Consider the following 20,534-nt stretch of genomic DNA (forward strand, 5'->3'; position numbering starts at 1 on the left):
CCCTGCCAGGAGTCCCTTTGGAGAAAAGCTCTGTGATCTATTATTCATCACTCGCTGAGTGGGCTGACGCTCAGCTACATCCGAAGTGAGGTACTCGGCCCGGGGCTCATTTAAAGGGCACCTAGAGGTGTTCTGTGAAAAACGATCAGTAGCGCACCCCACATCTTAATGTGTGTACATTGTTGATTTAACTTGATTTGAAATTCTCTGGGAAAAGTTATTGGGGCATTTGTGCCTGTCTTGGAGCTGGTTGGTTAATATATGGTCTACCAAAGAGATTTCCATGGGCTTTAATACTTTTTTTTTTTCCCCCGTCAGCGATGGCCATGGTTCAATTTAAAGAGTGGGACTTTTACCAGGTGGTTGAAGGTGAAATTAGGAATGACTCAAGGACACGCACGCAGGGTTCCATGTGTGTAATTGTGTTTTCTCAAACCGGCTGGCACACACATGCGTTCCAGCGCTTTTTATTCGGGCTCACCTGAGCTGGGTTTGGGGGAGGGAGGGCGGGCGGGGAGGCCCCTCCAGGCATTCCCATGTTTCTTCTCCGCTCCTCTCCCAGCGGTGTCTCCCCACGCTGCGCTTTGATGTCAGCTCATTAAGGCAATTCACTTCACCCCCCGCTGCTCCCTGGAGTGGAGTTAAACCGCATTGTTGCGCTAATTTATGCACTTAGGAAAATGTATGAAGAGTTTGCATCAGTAGATGTGTGTATTAATTAAGATGCAAACGCAGAAAGCAATCTGCATCTCAGGAATACACGTTGACTCCTTCAGACTGTACATCTAAAGTTGTGAGTTGCTCAGATGGAAAGCACTGGTGGTGTGGGTCACCTAATGGTCAGCTATCTGGCCTGGGCTGCTGCTTCTTAGTGCCAGCCTAGTTGTTTCAATATCACTTGATCCTTGGCTGCTATAGAAAAGCCCAGGTGGCTTCATGCCTGCTAGTGTACTGTAATGTTGGTCCTGGTCTATAGGCCTGATTCCGTTTGCTTGATGATGTCATGACAACACAAGTACACAGTGGAAGTCAGAGCTGTGACAGGGGGATAGGTGCAGGAGGGGTAGCTTCCTTGCTACTTGACAGTAGTTAGATAAGTGATGGATTCTGAAAAGTACCTTGGAGAATGCAATTTTTTCACTAACATAGTTTTCATGTAGATATTCTAGAATATTCATTCTCTTCACATGATATCATTGCAGTCGGTCACAGCCCACTTTGTAGAAATGTAACCTAATCACAGCAGTTCCATGTTGGCAGACCTTTCAGGTGGCCTTGGACTCGAGCTGACCTGGTGTCAGTCCTGTAGTGAGAAATAGATAGGAGTGTCATGGAGCTGTTACTACTGCCCATTTTGTTCTGTTTGATAGCCTTGGCACAAGGCTGTTATTGTAAGAGTTTCTTATTTTTCACATCTGTGAAATTCACAAAGTGTCTCAAGACAATTTTAGATTACAAGACTTAGTTAGACGTAGAAAGTTGAACGCAGTATAGCCTGTACTACTCTTTCATACTATCATCAGACATGACACAATATCTTTAATTCACTCATTCCAAGCCTTGTATAATTATTTGGCCAGCAAAGGTGCGTGTTTTGAGTTCAGAACTTGCATTTAACCAGTGCTGTGAATGTTAGCCCCGTATCGTTGGGAAAGTAGGTCAGTTCGCAGTAACGTGCACCGCTGAGAACCAGGCCGGTCAAATGGGCCATACGTAACGCGTAAGCACGGTGTGCCTGGATGTGCGTGCAGCGGTGGTATGAATAATGCAGCGACGAACGGGCTGCCGTGCTCGGGACGGCCACCCTGCCACAGCGGCGGCGCGTGGGGCCGGGGTCGCCCCGGCAGGCGCTGACTCCTCCGAAACGAGACGCCTCCGATTCCCGGCAGCTGGGAGGTGGGCGGACAGCAGCGCTTGGACGCGAAGCACCGGTCTGGCGCTCGTAAGCGGCGGACTTAATCCAGGGCGTTACACTCTGGAAACCCCTAAACCTGGACAGGCTGCGGTAAAATATCCAGCTGTATAAACGGACACGTGAAATGTAAGCTGTGCAGCGCTCCCTAGATGAAGGCTCTTGCCACGCCACTTTGCCAAGCACTGTCAGAGCTTAGCTTTTGAGACAGTATTGCTGGGTAACACTGGCAGGTTTCACCATTCTACAATATTATTTATTTGGAACGACTTTGTAAAGGATGTAGATGGGTTGGTTATTGTGTCCTCGACCCTCTCACTGAGGGCTTGTAGGACAGAGGTTGTTTGTCCACCCCCCACCCCCCCCAGGCCCCAGCACACCCCTTTGTGCTTGTTTGTTGCCCTGGAAGTTTTTAATGAGGGCTCACTGTATGTGGGCATACCGGGACACCCAGTTACAGGCCTGATTAGATTACAGTAGTAAGGGGCGGGGGAATTGCTGTGCGTTTGGTGTAATGTAGTCACATTGGTATGTGGACCCTCCGGGGGGGGGGGGGGGGGGGGTCACAGTCATATTTGTCTCAATGATGGGAGCGTTGGGAACACTGGGGACATCCCAGTGCCTTGCTGTCAGGGGGTGATGGCAAGGCTGGCACAGACGAGCCTGTTCCCCCAGCACCTGCCCCCTAATGCGAATGGTGCTGTAAGATCCTCTATTTTCAGTCTTCCATCATGCATTACAGGTGCTTCCCTGTGACTGTCCTTCAGTTGGTTTAGAGAGAGCAGTGAATGTGCTGGGGTGTGTGAGTGTGTGCTCCCCGTGAACATCCAGGTGCTTAGGTGTGTCTCAATTTAAATGTTGGCCCAAAACGGAGAGGTCCACTCCAGAGATGCGTTTTTCTCCACAGGTCGTCTCTGTCTTTACATTTACATTGTATTTTTGTCATTTAGCAGACACTGTTATCCAGAGCAACCTACGTAGGTTGCAATTTTACCCATTTGTACAGCTGAATATTTCCTGAAGCAATTGTGGGTTACATACCTTGCCTAAGGGTTCAACAGCAGTGTCCAAGGGGGGACCGGCAACCTTTCGGTTACGAGTCCTGCTCCTCAGCCACTATGCTACACTGCCGCCCCATGTGTTGTTTTCATGTTTTGTTGCTACTCCTAGCGCTCCACTGATCAGCCCTCAGCTCACTGACCTTCCCTGTCCTGGTCACCATGTCCCTGGGCAGAGAGCTGTGGGAGCTATGGGAGCTTAGGGCACAGGGGAATCTCTCAGGCTCGGTCTGAGGCGGCCTGCTTCCAGCGGTAAACCTGCGGCGCACGCCGTGGATTACGTGGGGCTCTGGAACTCTGCCGGGGGCGGCCGGGAACCCGTCCCTTCACACGGCGTAATTGGCTTGATGTAGAGAAAGTGACCCTGGCACTCTTTTAAAATATACAACAGCAGCCCACCGCTCTAATGGGATTTCAGACCTCCGTGTCCTGGCTGGGATTCAGCCAGGTTTCTCCCCTTGTCTCTCTCCCCTCCCTCCCTCTCTTTATGAGCTGAGCTCCCTTCCTCTATTCCTGCCCCTATCTCCTGGATCTCTATCCGTCTCTCTCTCCCCGCTCCCTCTGAAATATCTGTTCCCTGATCGCCCTCTCTCTCTCCTTCTCTCTCCCTCCCGCCTTCTTGAAAATATCAGAGTCCAAGAATAAAGAAGAGTAAGTTCACTTGATCTAACTCCTTGTTTCCATCCACATCTTTCTGTTCTGACTCCCATGGCTGTGTTCTGGTGTATGCGGGGCTTCATAAGGTAGCCGGTCCAACTCAACAGCTTGCGTTCTCACATGTGCAGGAGAATGTTATGTGTTGGCAGGGTGGTTGTAGTTAGACAGGAAACGGATGAAACAGGTGGTGTTTGTCAGACAGATCTCAGTACAGCATTTCCTGTAAAAGGCAGAGCAATAGATGCTGACAAACTTGGGCCAACTGCTGGAAATATGCTTATTTCTGTTTTATTGGTGGTAAACCAGGATTGCTCAGTGCAGAGGTTAGGAAGGAGCAAAAACTGCGCAAACTGGTCCTAAAGATCTTTTCAGTGGTAGCATAAAGAGCAATGCTGGCCTCTAATTACTGACGAGATGGCAATGGGCATGATGGGTAAATTTAAATGAGCAGAATAGTAGAATAGAATAAGGTCAGGAGGACAGCAGATATAAGTGGGAGAACAGTATCTGTTTGTGGTAGAGGTAAGGGGGCTTTTTGTAGATGGTGATATAAACACCGTCTCCATGCAGTTGTGCAGTCAGCAGTCCCTGACAAGTAAGACATTTCCGTGAGGTTTTACATCTCCAGAGATTTTAGGCTGCTTCCCTTTAAAAAAAGATTGGGGGGGGGGGGGGGGGGGGGGGCAACGTAAAAGCAAACCATGTACCAAGTACAAAAAAAAAATCAAAGTGGGTGGTATGTCTCTCAGGAGAGATTCCAGTGCAGATCAGCCCGTTTTGGGGACAAGGCGAACAGGGAGGTGGGGAGAGGGAGTGAAATGGAGAGGGGAGAGGGGGAGTGGCAGGATGGAAAACTCTTTCTGACCCACAGAATTGTGGGAGAATGCCACATGCTCCAGGCCGCAGTGTGTAGCGCGCGGGTGAGGAGTCCTCGGGATTTGTTTGTTGTTTCGTGCCCCTCCCCTGGCTGTCTGCGGTCCACGCCGTCCTGTGCTGTGACGCATTGCCCCACACTGCCCCGTGTTGTGTTGCCTGTTCTGTATTTCGCTGGGGGACATTTGGAAGTCTGTTTACTGGAGAATTTTTGTGGCAGAAAGCATCCATTTAATGCTCAAGGGTGCACACCCAGTGCCCAAGCCCCCCCGGGGTGAAACATACACAGGCAGGCACACGTGTACATGCACAAATTGACACTGACAGACACCCCCCTTTCATGAAGCTTTGCCCCTTTTCTCATCTTCCTCTTTTTCCTCCTCCTCTACTTGCAATTGGCACATCAGTTGTTCACAGTTCACATTTGTGTTTGGTTATGCTGCACTCTTTTCTGTTTAGCTCTGGTTGTTCAAAATGTTATTTTCATCCAAAGCAAGTTAAGGTCAAAAAAAAAAGAATTGGATGCAGAGAACGTCTCCACACATGTGCGTGCATTTTAGTCGCATTCCGGAAACTTCTGAGAGAAGGGGCCTTGGGTACGCTCCCCCACTTCCAACCTGACCTCCAAATATCGCACATAGAAGCAATGCAAGACCTGAAATAACCCCTGCAGAGTCTAGAAACCACACCGCCGGCATTTTCCCTCAAAGAATGGTGAAGCAGTCAGCGCAGCGTCACCCATGCTAAACTTTCCATGTGTGTGCAATCTAGCGACAATGAGGAAAATATTAAGAAGGAGCAGTTTCCTCTGAGAGGAGCGCTGAAGAATGTCTCCGCTTATGAATGGAAATCCCGTTGCATAGCTCTGCTCATGCACGCAAAGCCCCCCTGCCCCCCCCCCCCCCCCCCCCCAGCTCACGGATCCTGAGGCCGGGACGAGACGCTGGCAAACGCTGCCTGCAGTGGCATCTGGAGAGAGCAGTTTGGACTCCTGCACGTTCGCTGTGCTCGCTCTGGAGAAGAGCATCTGCCAGAATTACCTAGTGTAAATGAGGGACGTTTACAGTACATTTACATTTATTAATTTGGCAGACGCTTTTATCCAAAGCGACTTACAAGGTGAGGCAGAGTAAAACACAAGGAAATAGCCATATAAGGAGTCAATAGAAGGAAGAAACGTTCCATTATAAATGTAGGCAGTAACTGCACGGTGCTTTGTGTTTGCCCCTACCGCTACGCAACTGTCTGGCCAGACTCCTCTCCTTTGGACCCCCCCCAGCCTAACCCACCTTTAACGTTGTTCGTCATGTACTTCACTTCCCCTCACCTGCAAAAACCGCCTGAGGCAGTGGTGTTAATGGACCTTAAGGAGATGATTGCAGATCTGCAGGAGCTCCCTCAGACTGTCCTGTTAAAAATACACTCTGAAGAGGCTGCCTTTGGAGAGAGAGCACAAACTCTCATGCGTCTGGTGCGCAGTCACATAACTGGGCAGCGCTGGGTTCACTGACTACTTGTAGAACACGGTTCAGGCTTTGAGTCTTTGCACCAAGAAATATTTGCACCAGAAATGTATGTTAAATGCACCTATCATGCTATTGTAGATGCCTTACTGAAATTGTTAATGGTGAACTTCTGTTAACATGCATGATCCTCCAGATTGTGTAATCCATGGGTCTGGGCCTCTGGGTCCACTGTCATTCAAATATCTGTTGTTCGTTATCTAGTGAAAATTGGACAGACTGATACTCCATTGTTGGGGGGGTCTCGTGTTTTCTCCAGTACCAGTAAAGTATGTGTCCCTTTGACATCTGTTGTAGCCACTCTGTTCGACCGCAGACAACCGTGGTCCCAAGCCTGTGGTTTGTCACCAAGCCCTTCATTGTTTGGGCCTTTAAAAACTTTTTACAGCAGACACATGAAATTTCTGAGACTTTCATTTCTTCTGCAAATGTCCAGCACAGGATTATGCCAAATTAACAGCATATACAAGCAATGCTCTGAAGTTAGAGGCCAGACAGAGACTGTAAACCTCTGTCTCCCTCACCAAGAAGAAAAAATCATGTGAGAGTTCAGACCAGTCAACCTGCAATAGAGCCTGACAGGACAGGACGGGAAAAGCCAACATCCTCCGTTCCCTCAGCACAGCACAGAAATGGTGTGCCACCTTGTCGTAGTGCTGTAAACGCTTTCCTAAAGGGCTTCAGCAGACATTCGAATAATGCTCAGATAATCATGTTGTTTTCCATCTCTTGAAAAATGCTTTCCAAAGACACGTGTTATATTAATCCGAATTTCACAGAGCAGGAAATGGCTGAAGCAGGCGTGTCTAAACAGAATGTGTCAATGTCCGACGGGACCTTCCCAAAACAGCATCTGCAAGCCCTGTTGCTGTCTAAGTAAATCAATTAATATTGGGAAAATTGGCCCACACGCTCTTCAGGTGTAGGATTTCAGTAAAAGCCTAAACTGATAACGTGTTGTGTTTAGAGACTGTCTTACTAAGAGAAATGGATTTTTAGGGATAAAGTTTGCCTTCAGATAGCTTTTTTTTTTTTTTATGCTGAGAGGTGATGTTTGATAGAGGGCTGAAGTCACCCTCCCTCTGACCGTGCTTTCCTCTCTCCCTGCACTCTGTCTGCCTCTCAGTGGCTCTCTCTCCTCTCCCCTCAGCTCACTGGTCCTGAAATCAGAGAGAGCAAAGTGCAGCAGCAGCAGCAGCAGCAGCGCCTCAGCTAATGGCATCCCATTTTAAACGCGCCTTTTCTGAATCACTATAATTAGAGACTCTCGGCGGCAGGCAGTTCTGCCATTATGGAATTTTAAAAAGCTCACGCCTCAGACAGAAGAGTTCCTTGTGCCCGCCTTTGACTCGCTCATAACCCTCATCACTTTAAAAGGAGGAAATACAGTAAATGGGACTCTAAATAGCTTAATTGAATCTAAATGTCTTACTCGACCATTTCTTCATCTGAAAGAAAATTGCATGGTGACCATACCTGCTGTGGTTGTATGCCTGGCTGTTCAGTGTTCTCCCGTCTTCCTGGATATTGGTGTCTCTTTTCCTTAACCATCTAATGCCAGGCATGCTACTGGTGGAACACCACCAGAAGGTTGTGTGTGTGTATCTCTCTCTCGCAGTCTGTCTGTGTTTCTCCCTCTGCTTATACAGTGTATGTATGTAAATGGTGATCTCACTCACATTTTTGACTTGCTACTGTAGCATTACTTTCACTTAGTCATTGACAATAATAAACACAAAGATATAGCTTAGAGAGTTGCTATAAGTAGTGGGTGTTGTTTTGCATTTCCTGGAGTTTCCTCAGCAAGCTCACAAGGATATGGCATAGAAGCATAGTAACATGCACAGTAAAAATTGTACCCACATCCTGAGGTGGTGGCACAAAACTTGTGTGGTTTATCTGCCCTGACTCTCTCTCTCCTGCAGTAGTGAACTCATGGTGTGTACACTCACAGTGCTCATTTGCAACTTGCAGAAAACTTCAATGAGCCAGCTTACTTGTGTGCCTCATAGATGTGTGCTACACTGTGTACTGTACCTCTTTGACTTTGTCCTCTTGGCTAGTAACAAGATGTCACACTTTCTTTCCCTCCAGTCTCCCCGTGGGGCTGCCCAACTCTGCCTTTTTTGAATCGTGTCACGAAATGACCCTCATGACTCAAAGTCACGGTCACGAAACGAGCCCAGTTGATATTCAGTGAAAATTAAGGAAAACTCAGAAAGCTTGAAAATGTCAGAAAAGATGAATGGAGAGAGAATGACCTCCAGACTTCTCTCGCTGACTTCTTATCGATTCACTGCAAGGAAGTAAATAAATAAATAAATAAATCACCTGTTAACCGAGTGAGATTTGCTCTTTAAAATGGCATCCTTTGACAACAAAGAATTAAAATTATACCTCTGGGCAACAAATTCATGATTTATACTAACTGGAGTGTGCATGTGTGGGTGCTTGCATGTTGGTGTGTCAGAGTTAGCGGGAGGCTTTACTTGTATAGGGAACAAGCATGAACTACTTTGTTGACACGAGGAGACTTGAGTGGTCAGGCTATTCCAAGCAGGTTGAAAGTAGATGCGGTCTGTGTCCTAGCCCGTTGCGTGATTTATTTTCCTTTACCTTCTTTGTAGTGCACTGCATGGTGGTCCAAATCAAGAGCGCTAGGGGTGTGACACAGGATATGAATCTGCAATGAAAATGAGTTCATAGCACAATCCCTGCCACACAAGCACGCTTCTCTTGCGCGCTTCTTACCATCAGAGTGAGTGTGGGAGTTTCTCTGGGATTTGTGAGCGTGTTGCGGGTCCCTCTAGTTTCAGATGAAAGCACAAGTTTGCCTTTAAAGTAAAAATGGAACTGAAATGGAAGCTGTCATTATTGACAAGGTGGTCCCAGCACTGCTGTATACTGCACCCCCCACCTTTTATATTTGATGCCAAATCAGTATTGAGTGCATCAAGAGAGATTTAATGCTTTGAGATCTTAAAAGCCGTGCTTGTTAGCAGCAGAGCTCACTGCTGTTTCTGCTGAGATTGAGTCATCAAGGTTTTTTTTTCTGCTGAATAAAGCATCTCTTTTCCTTGCTTATTTACTTGCTTTCTCTCTCTGTATGCCCTTCCTCTTCTCTCCTTCACATTCATCCCTTTCCCTTTGTCTTGCTCTCTGTCAGTCCTAGTTTCATACCCCAACCTGGAAAAACGCAGTTCCCACCACGGCCAGTTGAATGAGACCTGACTGTGGGCTGGGAGAGTGTTTTTGGGGCTTCACCCTGTTAGTTAATGATGAAGATTCCAACTGCTTTAGAGACCTCAAATGGAAGGAATTTCTGGGAATCCTCAGAAAGGAAGAGGGGATTTAAACAGTTTTTTTTTTAATCGGCAGTCTCTTGTGTGATATCGAGTTAAAGGTACAGACCCAGCCCAGAAATCCCAGACAGTTGACTGTCCCCCTGGAGTCACCCGGGGTCCCCCAGTTCAGCATGGGCTGTGTTTTTAGGCACGCTGTCCTGGAGGAGGGACACACCTAACGCTGTGTGTGTCCTGCTGTGTTGTGTCTTCCGCCGTTCTCAGTGTTGCGTGTGCAGCTATCCAAAAGTCTGTGTTTTCTCGTCACCTCAGTGTGCCAGATGGACCTTTTGCATGTCATCCTAAGAAGCGTTCGTGTGTGCATGTATTTCCTTGCATGAGAGAGAGACAGACATGGAATGGGAAAGAGCGAACGAATAATGAACAATGATGACGTTAGGGAGAGGAGAGATCAAGGGGAGCTGGGACTTTCCCACAAGAAGGTTGAATTGTTTTCTAAACCCTTCTCCCCGCAGAAGTAGACATCGTGCCTCCGTTATAAACACTTTCCATTAATTACACCGCATATGGCAAAGGTTTGACTGTGGAGAGAAAGAGAGAAAACAGCTGAATATTGTTTTTGTTATTATTCCTGGTCTTTTCTGAGACTCGCGATTGAAGTCAAGGATGAATTGTTTCCATTTGTGATCAGACTGTAGATTGTCTCCATCGTGCGACCAAACCTCCACCCCCACACGTCCTAATTTTTTCACTAATTTTCTGTTTTTCCCCCTTCTTTAACAAGAGGAGTCTTCTAAAATGCTGTTTGATTGACAGAGTCTGGAGCGTGCTTGGACAACCCAGCAGATTTATAATGTCTTAAGCTGGTGGAAAAAGCGAGAGAGTGTGAGGGTGGGAGTGGGAGGAGGAGGAGGAGGAGGAGGAGGAGGAGGGCAGGGGATGCCGTTGCAGAAGAATATTGGAAATCATCATTTTTCACATCTCTCATTCCGTCTGCCAGGTCTCATTTCTTCAGGCAGTTGTCAGTTTAACAAACCCCGGGTGACGACACTCGAGAGGTTCCAGAGCCGAACCTGCCGTTCTGTGTTTTGATCGGCACTTTAAAAACCAGAGGCGAGAACTCTGGGGGAACCTGGGCTTTTTGTAAAGGAGGAGTTTGTTAGGTAAAAACGCACATGACAGACACAGCCCACAATGCAGACAACAAGAATTTTTTTTTTTTTTTTTAAACCTTCTCTGCTTGAGTTGAAACCTGCAGCAGGGAGTGAAATTACATTCAGTAAGATAGACGGAAAAGAAACTGCTGATTTGTTTAAAAAGTCAGGGGCAGAAATACAGGAATTCAACCCTCTTGCTATCTGTTTATGCCATTAGAAGGTAAGCATGAGGCAATACACTTAGCTCATAATGCGATGTGTTTTGCGAAATGGGGAAATATTATTTTCTTTCCTTCCTCGAGATATCAGACCCCTAAATAACAACATTTTGTCCCATGCTTATTGGAAAGTAATGGCTTGTGTATTACTTGGATATGTCACACATCTGAGAGAGGTGAAGAGTAGCTCACAACGGCACAAGACGTCCCTGCCTGGTATAACCCGAAGGATTCTGAATGATATATTTTTGTTTAAGCATGTGACATGTATTCCATACCTTTTGAAGTGTTCTTTTGTGTACGTTTCAGCATACACCATTGGTTTTTAATAAAGTCAGTAAAGAGACCGTGTGAGCAAGAGATAGACACCAAGATAGAGAAAGGCACAAACTCTTGTTCATGGATGTATTGCACTACACTATGCTGGCATTAATTAAATCAGGAAAAAAGTCTCCACACACTGTGATAGTCAGATCAAGTTCAGAGCTTTCTGTGTTGGTGAACCAGAGTCTCTGTGGTAAAAGGAAAAGGACATGTGGCTGTAGACTTGTACTCCGAGCAGCTTTCGCACCAGGAGATGACATCAGAGCGTAAAGCAGCTTTTCAATGTTTAAGGGCATGTATTTAACAGCTTGGTTTGGGCATGGTAATTACAGCGGAGGCTCTTGCATTTCAGCACCTTAGATATAGCACCCCTGCGATTTCACAGAAACACCCTCGGAACCTCAGGTTGGCCTCTAACATCACACCTCCGAAACGAGTCTCTCACACATGGGGACAATAAGTCCTGCAGTGACGTGCCACCCGGCTCCTTTAACCTCCCAGACCTTCATGACTGCACCTCGAATCCATTCTCCATGCACTTAGAGGCGCACTCTGACATTGACACTTGGCTGTTTCACCGCCAGTGTGTTGGGTGGCTGGCTAAGTAATAATAGCCTGGAGTTTGTGTCAGTCCGGATCTGGCTGGGGTGCAGGGAGTAACTGAGAACAGCCTGCTGCCCTAATTAGTCGCACCTGAGTGTGAGGGAAGCGAATGGCAATGAAACACAGGTGAGAAGTGCTTGCTGGGAAATGAGAGAAGCAGAGAAGCTTGTTTTAACTGTGTGTTATAAAAAGAGTTTCATATACTTTTTAAGATTTCCTTGCATTCTGAACTGCAGGGCTTTGCCAGGGTGGCCCTTCCACAGTTTTGTAATTCGCCAAATGTAATAAAGCCTAGGTGTGAGGGAAGTTTGCTCATTCTCCCCCCCCCCCCCCCCCCCCCTCCGCACTGGTACCCCTGGTTGGGATGCCTATAATGGGTAAATTCTTCCAGGCCACCAGCTGGTGGTTACAGCAGAACTGATGAAATCTGATGAATCATTCGGCCCGACCACAGTCTCCGCGCTCTCTGGGAGAGATCGCTCTGATATGCTGTGTCAGAGGCGTTGGGAGGGTAACATCCCTGCTGCAGGGGAAAAAAAGGGTGGCGTGAGCACATTTGGCAGGGATCAGCCCTGCACGATCGCCCTGCTGAAACCCTGTGCGGTCTTACAGTTTCACATCTGGCACGTTCTGTAACCCATTTCTATAGCTGCATTTTTCCCAAAGGTCTGCTGAGGTCAGGTAGCATGAGCGCAGCATAGGAGTGTTCCTCCTCGGATTCGTGTTGACCTCGTGTTTAGAAAAGGCTGGGACTTCGGGGCACTAACGCAGCACCAACTCACAGAATGTGGAAGGACAGAATGGACAGGGCCAGTAAAAGCCTGAGGATGTATGACCTTTATTGGAATGCTTCACCCTCCTGCTCAGCATGAATTTATCATAATGTACTCTTGGCAGGAGCTTGCTCAATACAAGTGAAATGTGTATTTTGCCCTCTTTTTCCCAGGAGCTTGCACAGAATGTACCTGTCTGTGAAGTAGTAGGAACTGGCAGAGTACACGCATGCCTGTGAAGTAGGAGGACCTGTAACAGAATGTAGCCCTGTGTGAAAGATCAGGAGCCAGAACAGAATATACCTGTCTGTGAAGCAGAAGGGTGGTAGAATGAACAGGATGTACCTGTATGGGAAAGGTCAGGAGCCAGAACAGAATGTACCTGTGTAATAGCAGCTCTCTGTACAGCTCCCCTGCAATATCGGTGCCCCGCAGAGCTTCCAAATGTGTAGAAAATTGATTTGAAATTAAATTGCAGCACATCAGCAGCACTCAAATCTCGCACATGAACTGCCTGATAGGAACGAATAGTGATGTTTTTCCAGCAAGTGCCCCTCCCTAAGCTGCTGGCTCGAGTGACCTGGCCATTTGTCAGATGGTTTATTTATTTATTTTTTTGGGGGGGGGTGAGGGTTATTTTAGACCCTATGTGCATTCCACAGCGAAGACTCAAGGCAGCTGACCAGGTCATTGGCCCCGTTGGTGTGAAACCTGAGGTCGAGGGTTTCACTTCAACTCTAAATAGTGATTTTAACCCTATGCCATTACACCTTGCGCACGCGCGCGCACTCACACACTCACACACTCACACTCACACACACACACACACACACACACACACACACACACACACACACACAGAGGACATGGCTAATATGTGAATAGGTGGTTGAGTTGATGGTTGAGAGGCCTTTTGATTCATGTCTTCCAGATGGCCTGTTTCTTAATCGCGGCAGTTAGGCCTGTTCATTCAGGTGGAAGAGTGGTGGCATATATGATGGCGCCAACCATGCCTCTAACATTCCCATCATGCATCTAACATTTGGGAAAAAAATGGAGGGAATGGTTAATATCCCTCTGTGTGCAGCACCTGTGTTTGACACATGGAATTGCCTCTTTGTGTTAGGCTTGGCTCCAGTGGACTGTCACAGTGAAGAGCCCCCCAATTTGGTTCTCCCTGTCTGAAACACCTGCGAACAGTCAAGTCTGAAGTGTCCCCTGCGCCTCCTGTCCCATGAAAATGTGTGACCAACTGATTATTTCGCTCCCTGTCAATCACCTCACCTCCCCCCACTCCTTGCTGGTGTTCATCTCAGATGTAGTCGGCTCAGCTGTGCTGGCTTCATCGTCCGAAACACATCCCATGACTCTGTTGATGTTGTGAACTCGAGATGCACACACGCTTGGCTTTCGGCTCCAAGAACAACAGCAGTGTCGCGGCTCGGTGTTCGGATTCCCAGCATACACTTTCACATCTCTCCTCTGCTTCCTCTTTCTCCAGCTTTCGCCACGCCATTTTCCGCTGTGAAGGTGGTGAATCGCGTAGATCGGAGCCACAGCAGAAAGCTGCTGTAGCAGAACGTGCTCCGTGTCAGCAGATGAGCCTGCTCTGACCGTCCTGTCAGACGAGACAAATGATCTTATTTCAAACCGTTCTGTGCATACACATTCATTCTCCTTAGTGTGTCCTGCGCGTGTGAGAGGAAAGCTGACGAAGGAGAATGAACAGTGGTGAATCCGCGGAGATGGCCGTGCACTAGCTGCCTGGACAGCTGTTCTTACCCAGCCCTCTGCTTGCGTCTGTGTGTCTGTGTCTGTGTCTGTCCGTGTGTCTGCGTCTGCATCTGTGTGTCCAAGTGTGGGAGAGTTTAGAACTTTCATCTCCCTTAATTTTTTTGTCTTTTCCCAAGATGCGGACAGGCATGTGTGTTTCTGTGAGCAGTTATTTCCAGGGAGTATTTCAATTAGTGGGCCACATTGCGGAGCAAGGCCATGTGGTGCTGCAGTATCTGTAATCTGTGGGGTATCTTCTAGGGCCAAGGGGAAAAGGCAGGATTGCTAATAGATTTCTGTGTTGTTCTTCATACCCTTCTCTTTAAGTAGATGGTAGTCATTAAACATACCCTACTTCACTCTTGGATTGCTTGTGTTAAGGATGCAGATTTTAAGGGCCATGGTGGTGTGGAGGAAAAGGACCAGGCAAGTGGGGGTGAGGTAGGGATTCAGTTCTTGTTTCTAATTTCTTCTGATTGGTGAAGTGAGTCTGTGAGCTCCAGATGTGCAATAAGCTTTTCTTCATGCTCTCCCATTCTTATTTTTAGACACTTCTTGCCTCTGTCTTTATCAGTGGTTGCCTTCTGTCACAGCAGGCTTTCCCCTGTGATTTAGTTATTAATATCCATACAGACTGTAGTCCCTTTTAGTTATTAATATCCATACAGACTGAGATCCCTTTTTAGATAGTAATACCCATACCGACTGACGTTCCTTTCCCTCAGAATGTGAAAGTGCCGAGACCAAACATGGCAAGAAATGACCTGGAAAGGAGTCGTCCCGTGGATGTGTGTCTGTCTCCCATCATCAGTCCGCTTCTTCCAAACAGGATATTCTCTTTGCTTTTCTCTGTCCTCCTTCCTCCCTTTTCACGGACCTCATACTCTCCCATGAGTGCTGGCTCTCGGCCGCGGTATTGTATTGGCGCGATCGTCGCCGTCTTCGTGAACTCGTCCTTGGCGCATTCTTGTGGAAGTGTGTATACTCTGGTCACCAGCCAGACAGGGTCCCATGGTCTTCCTCTCCTTGCCCCTCCTTCCCTGAACCCCCGCCCCACCCTCCCTTGCGCCCAGCCCCTCTCTGTCTGCCTGGAGAATGCTTCTGTGACTCGGGCGCGGAGCTGAGATCAGAGAGATGGGGAGAGATTGGGATGTGAACGGGCTCGGGCTTTGGGGAGGCGGGGGTGGGGGTGGTGTTGCTGGCACAGCAAGCGGCCGGCCGGAATGTTTGGGCTCGGTTGCCAAGCAATGCGCAGGGTTTTGATTTACGATGACGTCTTCCGAGCAGCAGCTTGTTGCAATTAGTGATGTCGGGGGATAGAAATTTAAACCCAGAACATGCTTCAAATTATATTTCACATGAGTTTGTTGCATTTTCTCATTTTTTCCAATCTGTGTTATTTTTTTCTTCTGCTTCAATGCACAGTTCACAGGACATAAAGGTTAGGAGGTGGATGGAATGAGTTTGATTCCTGATGCTGATCAGGGCCTCCTTCTGTCTTTTAGTATGTGACCCCACCCCCATCACCCAGCAGGATTTCAAAACCAATTAATGATGCATAAAAGCATGAAGCTCTAATTAGGATCAGGTGGTTCAGCACACAGACGCACTTGCCACCCGTGTCTTCATATTTCATTTAATGGAAGGAGCGAGCGTCTGCTTGGTTTGTAACATGGCTGGACTGGGTGATGCTTGACTCTTTTAAAGGTAAATGCTCTTCACCCAAAAAAACATTTATTTATTACACCCTTCTCAAAATAAGAAAGTGATTGGCTGCTGTACTTTTGGTCAAATGTTTTCCCATCCGTCTATCTGTTTGGACCTTTTATCAGAAATTTGGTTTTATGTAGGTGCAAGTTATCTATTTTTATTCAACCACTAAAGGAAAGCAGGATGGCGGAAAGCGCTGCTACCGCCACTCCTCTAGGCCGCGTTTGAGAATCCCACAAAGCGGCCATCTGTCTCGCCTCTCCTCGACAACAAAGATGGTGAAAAGCCCCCCTGCCGCCGCGCTGAAGTCTCTAACGACGGCCCTGCTGTGAACAGGCCTCACGCAGGCCTGCTGCTGGTGGCTGTGAGAACTCACACCGCAAGTGACCGTTTAGGAGCAGCGCCAAACGCCACACGCTGCCAGTAGCTGCAGCGGGAGGAGTACAATGCCCTAAAAGGGGTTTTTTTTTTTCTTCAACACAGCAGCACGGTAGCATGTTAAAGAAAAGCTTTCCCACAGGAGCACAAGGTAAAATCACAGCAAAATCGGGCCTTCTTCAGCTCCCGTTTGCATCGAATGAGCTGTATAAATGTAAGGGCCAAATAAGAGCATCTCAGACCTAAGCTTATAGTGGGTGTTTGCATTCAACAATGGCAGGCGTCTTAACGGCTACAGCAGCTGTCAGACCTGCTGTAGGTAATGCTCTGTTACTTCTGTCGCAGGCCAGCAGTTGCCTTCCCCACTTAACACACACAGCAGTTCAGCTGGCCACAGACATCAGTCGTATTTCTTCATTCATGCTGGCAAATTGCTTTCTACATTGGATGGAAATAAACTGCATGGTTTACAGGTTTATTTGTACAGGAAAATAGGTGGCAGTGTAGCATAGTGGTTAAGGAGCAGGACTCGTAACCGAAAGGTTGCTGGTTCCATCCCCGCTGGGACACTGCTGCTGTACCCTTGGGCAAGGTACTTAACCCACAATTGCCTCAGTAAATATCCAGCTGTATAAATGGATAACATTGTAAAGAACTGTAACCTATGTAAGTCGCTTTGGACAAAAGCGTCTGCTAAATGAATAAATGTAAAATGTAAATGTAAAATGACTGCATTTACCCTATATGCCAGACTGAATGGGGGAGGAAAAACTACCTAGCCTCATGCAAAGGGAGAGTATGTGAGAATAAATGCATTGTGTGTAGCAGTCAGCAGTGAGTTCAGCGATGTTTTGTTTGCTTCTTTGTGTTTACAGAGCCTGTTTTAACAAAGCGGCCACATTACAGGATTACGTGAGAATTTGAACTAGTTAGAGGATTATTTACTGTCCCCACACAGTAGCCAGAGGGAAATGAGTAGTGTTGGAGAGGACCGCAGCTGTCGGGGTGGAACAGGACGGCCAGCCGTCCCCACGTTACCCCTCTCCCTCTAGTGCATGTCTGGTTCCACCACTGTGTGTGGTGGTGGTGCTGTGCTCGTAATCCCTGGCAATTAGTGGCAAAAGAGGGAGATTAATGCGAGGGAGGAGGGATTGAGGGAAGCAGCAGACTTTGATCATTTGTTTTTATGAGTTTTTCTCAGTTGCAGAGGTGATTTGTTTTAATGTCCCCTGCATATTTACTGTAATTTCTCTTGTAACTAGCGTAATGTAATCTTGGTGTATGTGGTTGTAATATTATTGTCCTGCCTGTGGACAAGTCTGTTGTGCTCTAACCATCTCCTGTATTGCTAGTATTTGGTGTCATAACTTAAGGCCAAGGTACCTCCAATAATGTGTACACACAGGGCAGTTCTGGTTTTTCTGTAGTCAATATGGTACAGACAGAGAAACAGTGGGAACAGAGTGAGTATAACTGTGAAAGAGAGGATGGGGAGAGTAGACGGGCTTGTTCAGAAGTGGATTCCCACGTTATTGCCAGGAGTATCAAATCTCACACCACACTGAGTTCAGCAGCATGATGTATATTTTCCTCATACTGTGCCACAGTGAATCATGCGTGTTAATATATTTCAGCTTGATGCAGGCCATTCACGATCGCTCGCGTCTCGTTTTAAGTCTCCCTCGTACATGACTCTACAATGTAAGCCTGCAACAATTTATATATGATGGCACCAGTTTTCATATAATGTGTCTGGGCCTAAACTGTGTAATGCAAATGATTTTTTGTATGTCCTGGAATGTCAGAACAATAGGTGATGCAACAAAAGTCAAATCAGAATGGGGGACCGTATGGCAGCAAGCAGGGTGATGGAAATGGCGGTGCTCTTTTCATAAAACACCATTGACTGTCGTAGAATACAGGTTTGCTTTTTAAATGCAGTTCACCTCCTGCTGTTTTGGAAGCCCTTTCAGTACAGCTCTCTCCTTTTTACCACTCTCTCCGTTTCTCTTAATGGTGATCTGTCTCCTGTGTGATTGATCTCCCCCTCCTCTTCTGGCAGAATGTGATGGAATGGGCTTTGTGAGTGGCATTCCGTAATCTCATTGCCTTGTATTTCACTCTCTTACTGTGCCCCTCTCACTTACGTACTTGGGTGCAGAGGGTCTTGGTAACAGACACAGTTCACTCACCTCAAAGCAGTTGCACCCCTTATCAAGTTGCGCAAGTTCAGGGGGGAATGGAGAAGGTTTGCACTGTGCTGGTCATTTTGGTTGGGGTGTGAGGGGCTGTTCGTTTTTGTTGGGTGTGTCTCAGAGAGCAGTCACACTGCTCATGTCAGACGACCAGTGGCTTGTGCTATGCTGTGCTCCTAGATTCAAGACCAGAGGGTGGTCATGAGTTTGAATCCCATGGTGCTCTACTGTGTTGCTTCAGGAAAATTCCACACTTTGGAGGCCTCTGTTGATCAAATAAATAATGCAGTTGAGGAGTCGAATGCAGCTAATGCAGCCATTGATCTGTCATCTTTTATCTGGCACTGTACAGGAAGTTATGAACTGCACTCAACTGGAAACGCATACAGTAAGGGTTTTCTTTCCCCGCGAGGCAGCACAGTATGAATCCAAAGAACACGCAAGCTTGTGCGTGTCTGCACACACCCAGCCGTTTACACAGACACACTTTTTCAAGAATAGCCGAATGCTGCTGTCATTGCAGAATGTGGCATTGTGAGATGAACGTCACCTCACTGTAATGCCACAGTTTGTCCTTGTCCTGCCTGTTTTCTCCACCCTTACTCTGCTGCATCAGAGAATAACTCTGGTGTGTTGGAAGGAAGGCGTAGACAGCGTGAAATGCTCGTCTGTTCCACTTCTGGCCTTTACCTTCTGTCCATTGGTTGTGGCAAGGGCTTGTTGTGTGTTTTGATATTGTGTTCCTCTGTTGGTGGTTAGTTGTCCAGGTGCGGTTGCTTGTGGCGAGGGTCTAGGTGTTGTGTTTCTGTGTTGATATTTTCGAACTGGATTGAGAGCTTTTGGAGTTAGTATATAGGTACATCAGTAGTTGCCCTTACCTTCATGCCAGATTTCCACTGCACACAGAGGCAGAGCAGTGCTGGTAGCCTATGATATGCACAGCCAGCAGTGTCCCACAGTGGAGGCCAATGACCTCTCTTTCCAGCTCTGATCAGTTTCGTCCCCCCCCCCCCCCCCAGGTGTGCTCAGCAGCCAGGTGCTGGTGCCGGAGAGGGTGAGCGCGGTGCTGGGGAAGAACATCACTCTGGGCTGCAGGGTGGAGGTGGGGGCCAACCTGAGCCTGACCCAGAGCTCCTGGGAGCGGCGCCTGCCCTCGGGCACCGTCACGCTGGCCGTCTTCAACCCTCAGTTCGGCATCTCCATCTCCCCGGACTACGAGAAGCGCCTGTCCTTCCGCTCGCCCTCGGCGCACGACGCCACCATCGTGCTGGAGGACGTGGGCTTCGCCGACATCGGCGTCTACACCTGCAAGGTGGCCACCTTCCCCCTGGGCAACACCCAGGCTTCCATCGCTGTCAGCGTCATGGGTACGGAGACACACCCCTCGCTCACACACACTCTCACTCGCACACACAAACACACGCCAGCACACACACGCACGCACAAACACGCGCGCACACACACACACTGCCCGTGTCTGTAGGTCTGTGCTCATGTGTGTGTGTGTGTGTATGTGTGTGTAAATGTATGCACTTGAAGAAGAGCTGCCAAATCTGTTTATTGTAGAACAGAGGCATCTTTAAAGTTCCTCTTTTAAAAGGCTGTTGGCAGTACTTTGCTGAATGTCTCGTTCATGGAGAGCCAGATTAATGAAAGTCACTGTTTGAATTCTCAGATTGTGTAAATGAGTCCTGACCAAACTAGTTTATTAAAATTCTTAATTCCAAATTCATAATTCCTTTTTCTGAGAGTTAAGATATTTATGCACCAACAATAAGCACACATACACATAACATACACACCTGCTGTCTGACTCTCATGTATTTACATGTGGGCATACAGTACTTACAGAGGCACACACACAGTAAGCCTGTGGGACCAGCAGCCATCCACTCTAATGACCACTGCTGGGCTCCCTGACCACAAAGTCAGAACAGGACGCCCTGAGCGCTGGCTGACAGGAAATCGTTACCCCGCCCCACTGAGCGAGACGTATTGGAACCGCGCTCCTTCCCGACATCTCCCCATCTCCAGCCGGGCGAGGCAGGGAAAGGTGGCCTGCAGAGCGAACTAACCCC

The 20,534-nt window shown here is 47.8% G+C and overlaps 1 protein-coding gene across 1 annotated transcript in view; it reads left to right on the plus strand.

Moving 5' to 3' along the window:
* The window catches only part of nectin3b (nectin cell adhesion molecule 3b), a 43,774-nt gene that overhangs the window by 14,450 nt on the left and 8,790 nt on the right, over positions 1–20,534 (plus strand). Inside the window, exon 2 of the mRNA XM_036524886.1 lies at positions 19,476–19,823. Coding sequence (XP_036380779.1) covers positions 19,476–19,823 — 348 coding nt within the window. The remainder of the gene's footprint in view (positions 1–19,475; positions 19,824–20,534) is intronic.

Source organism: Megalops cyprinoides, chromosome 3 (genome assembly GCF_013368585.1).
Source record: "Megalops cyprinoides isolate fMegCyp1 chromosome 3, fMegCyp1.pri, whole genome shotgun sequence".
NCBI lineage: Eukaryota > Metazoa > Chordata > Actinopteri > Elopiformes > Megalopidae > Megalops > Megalops cyprinoides.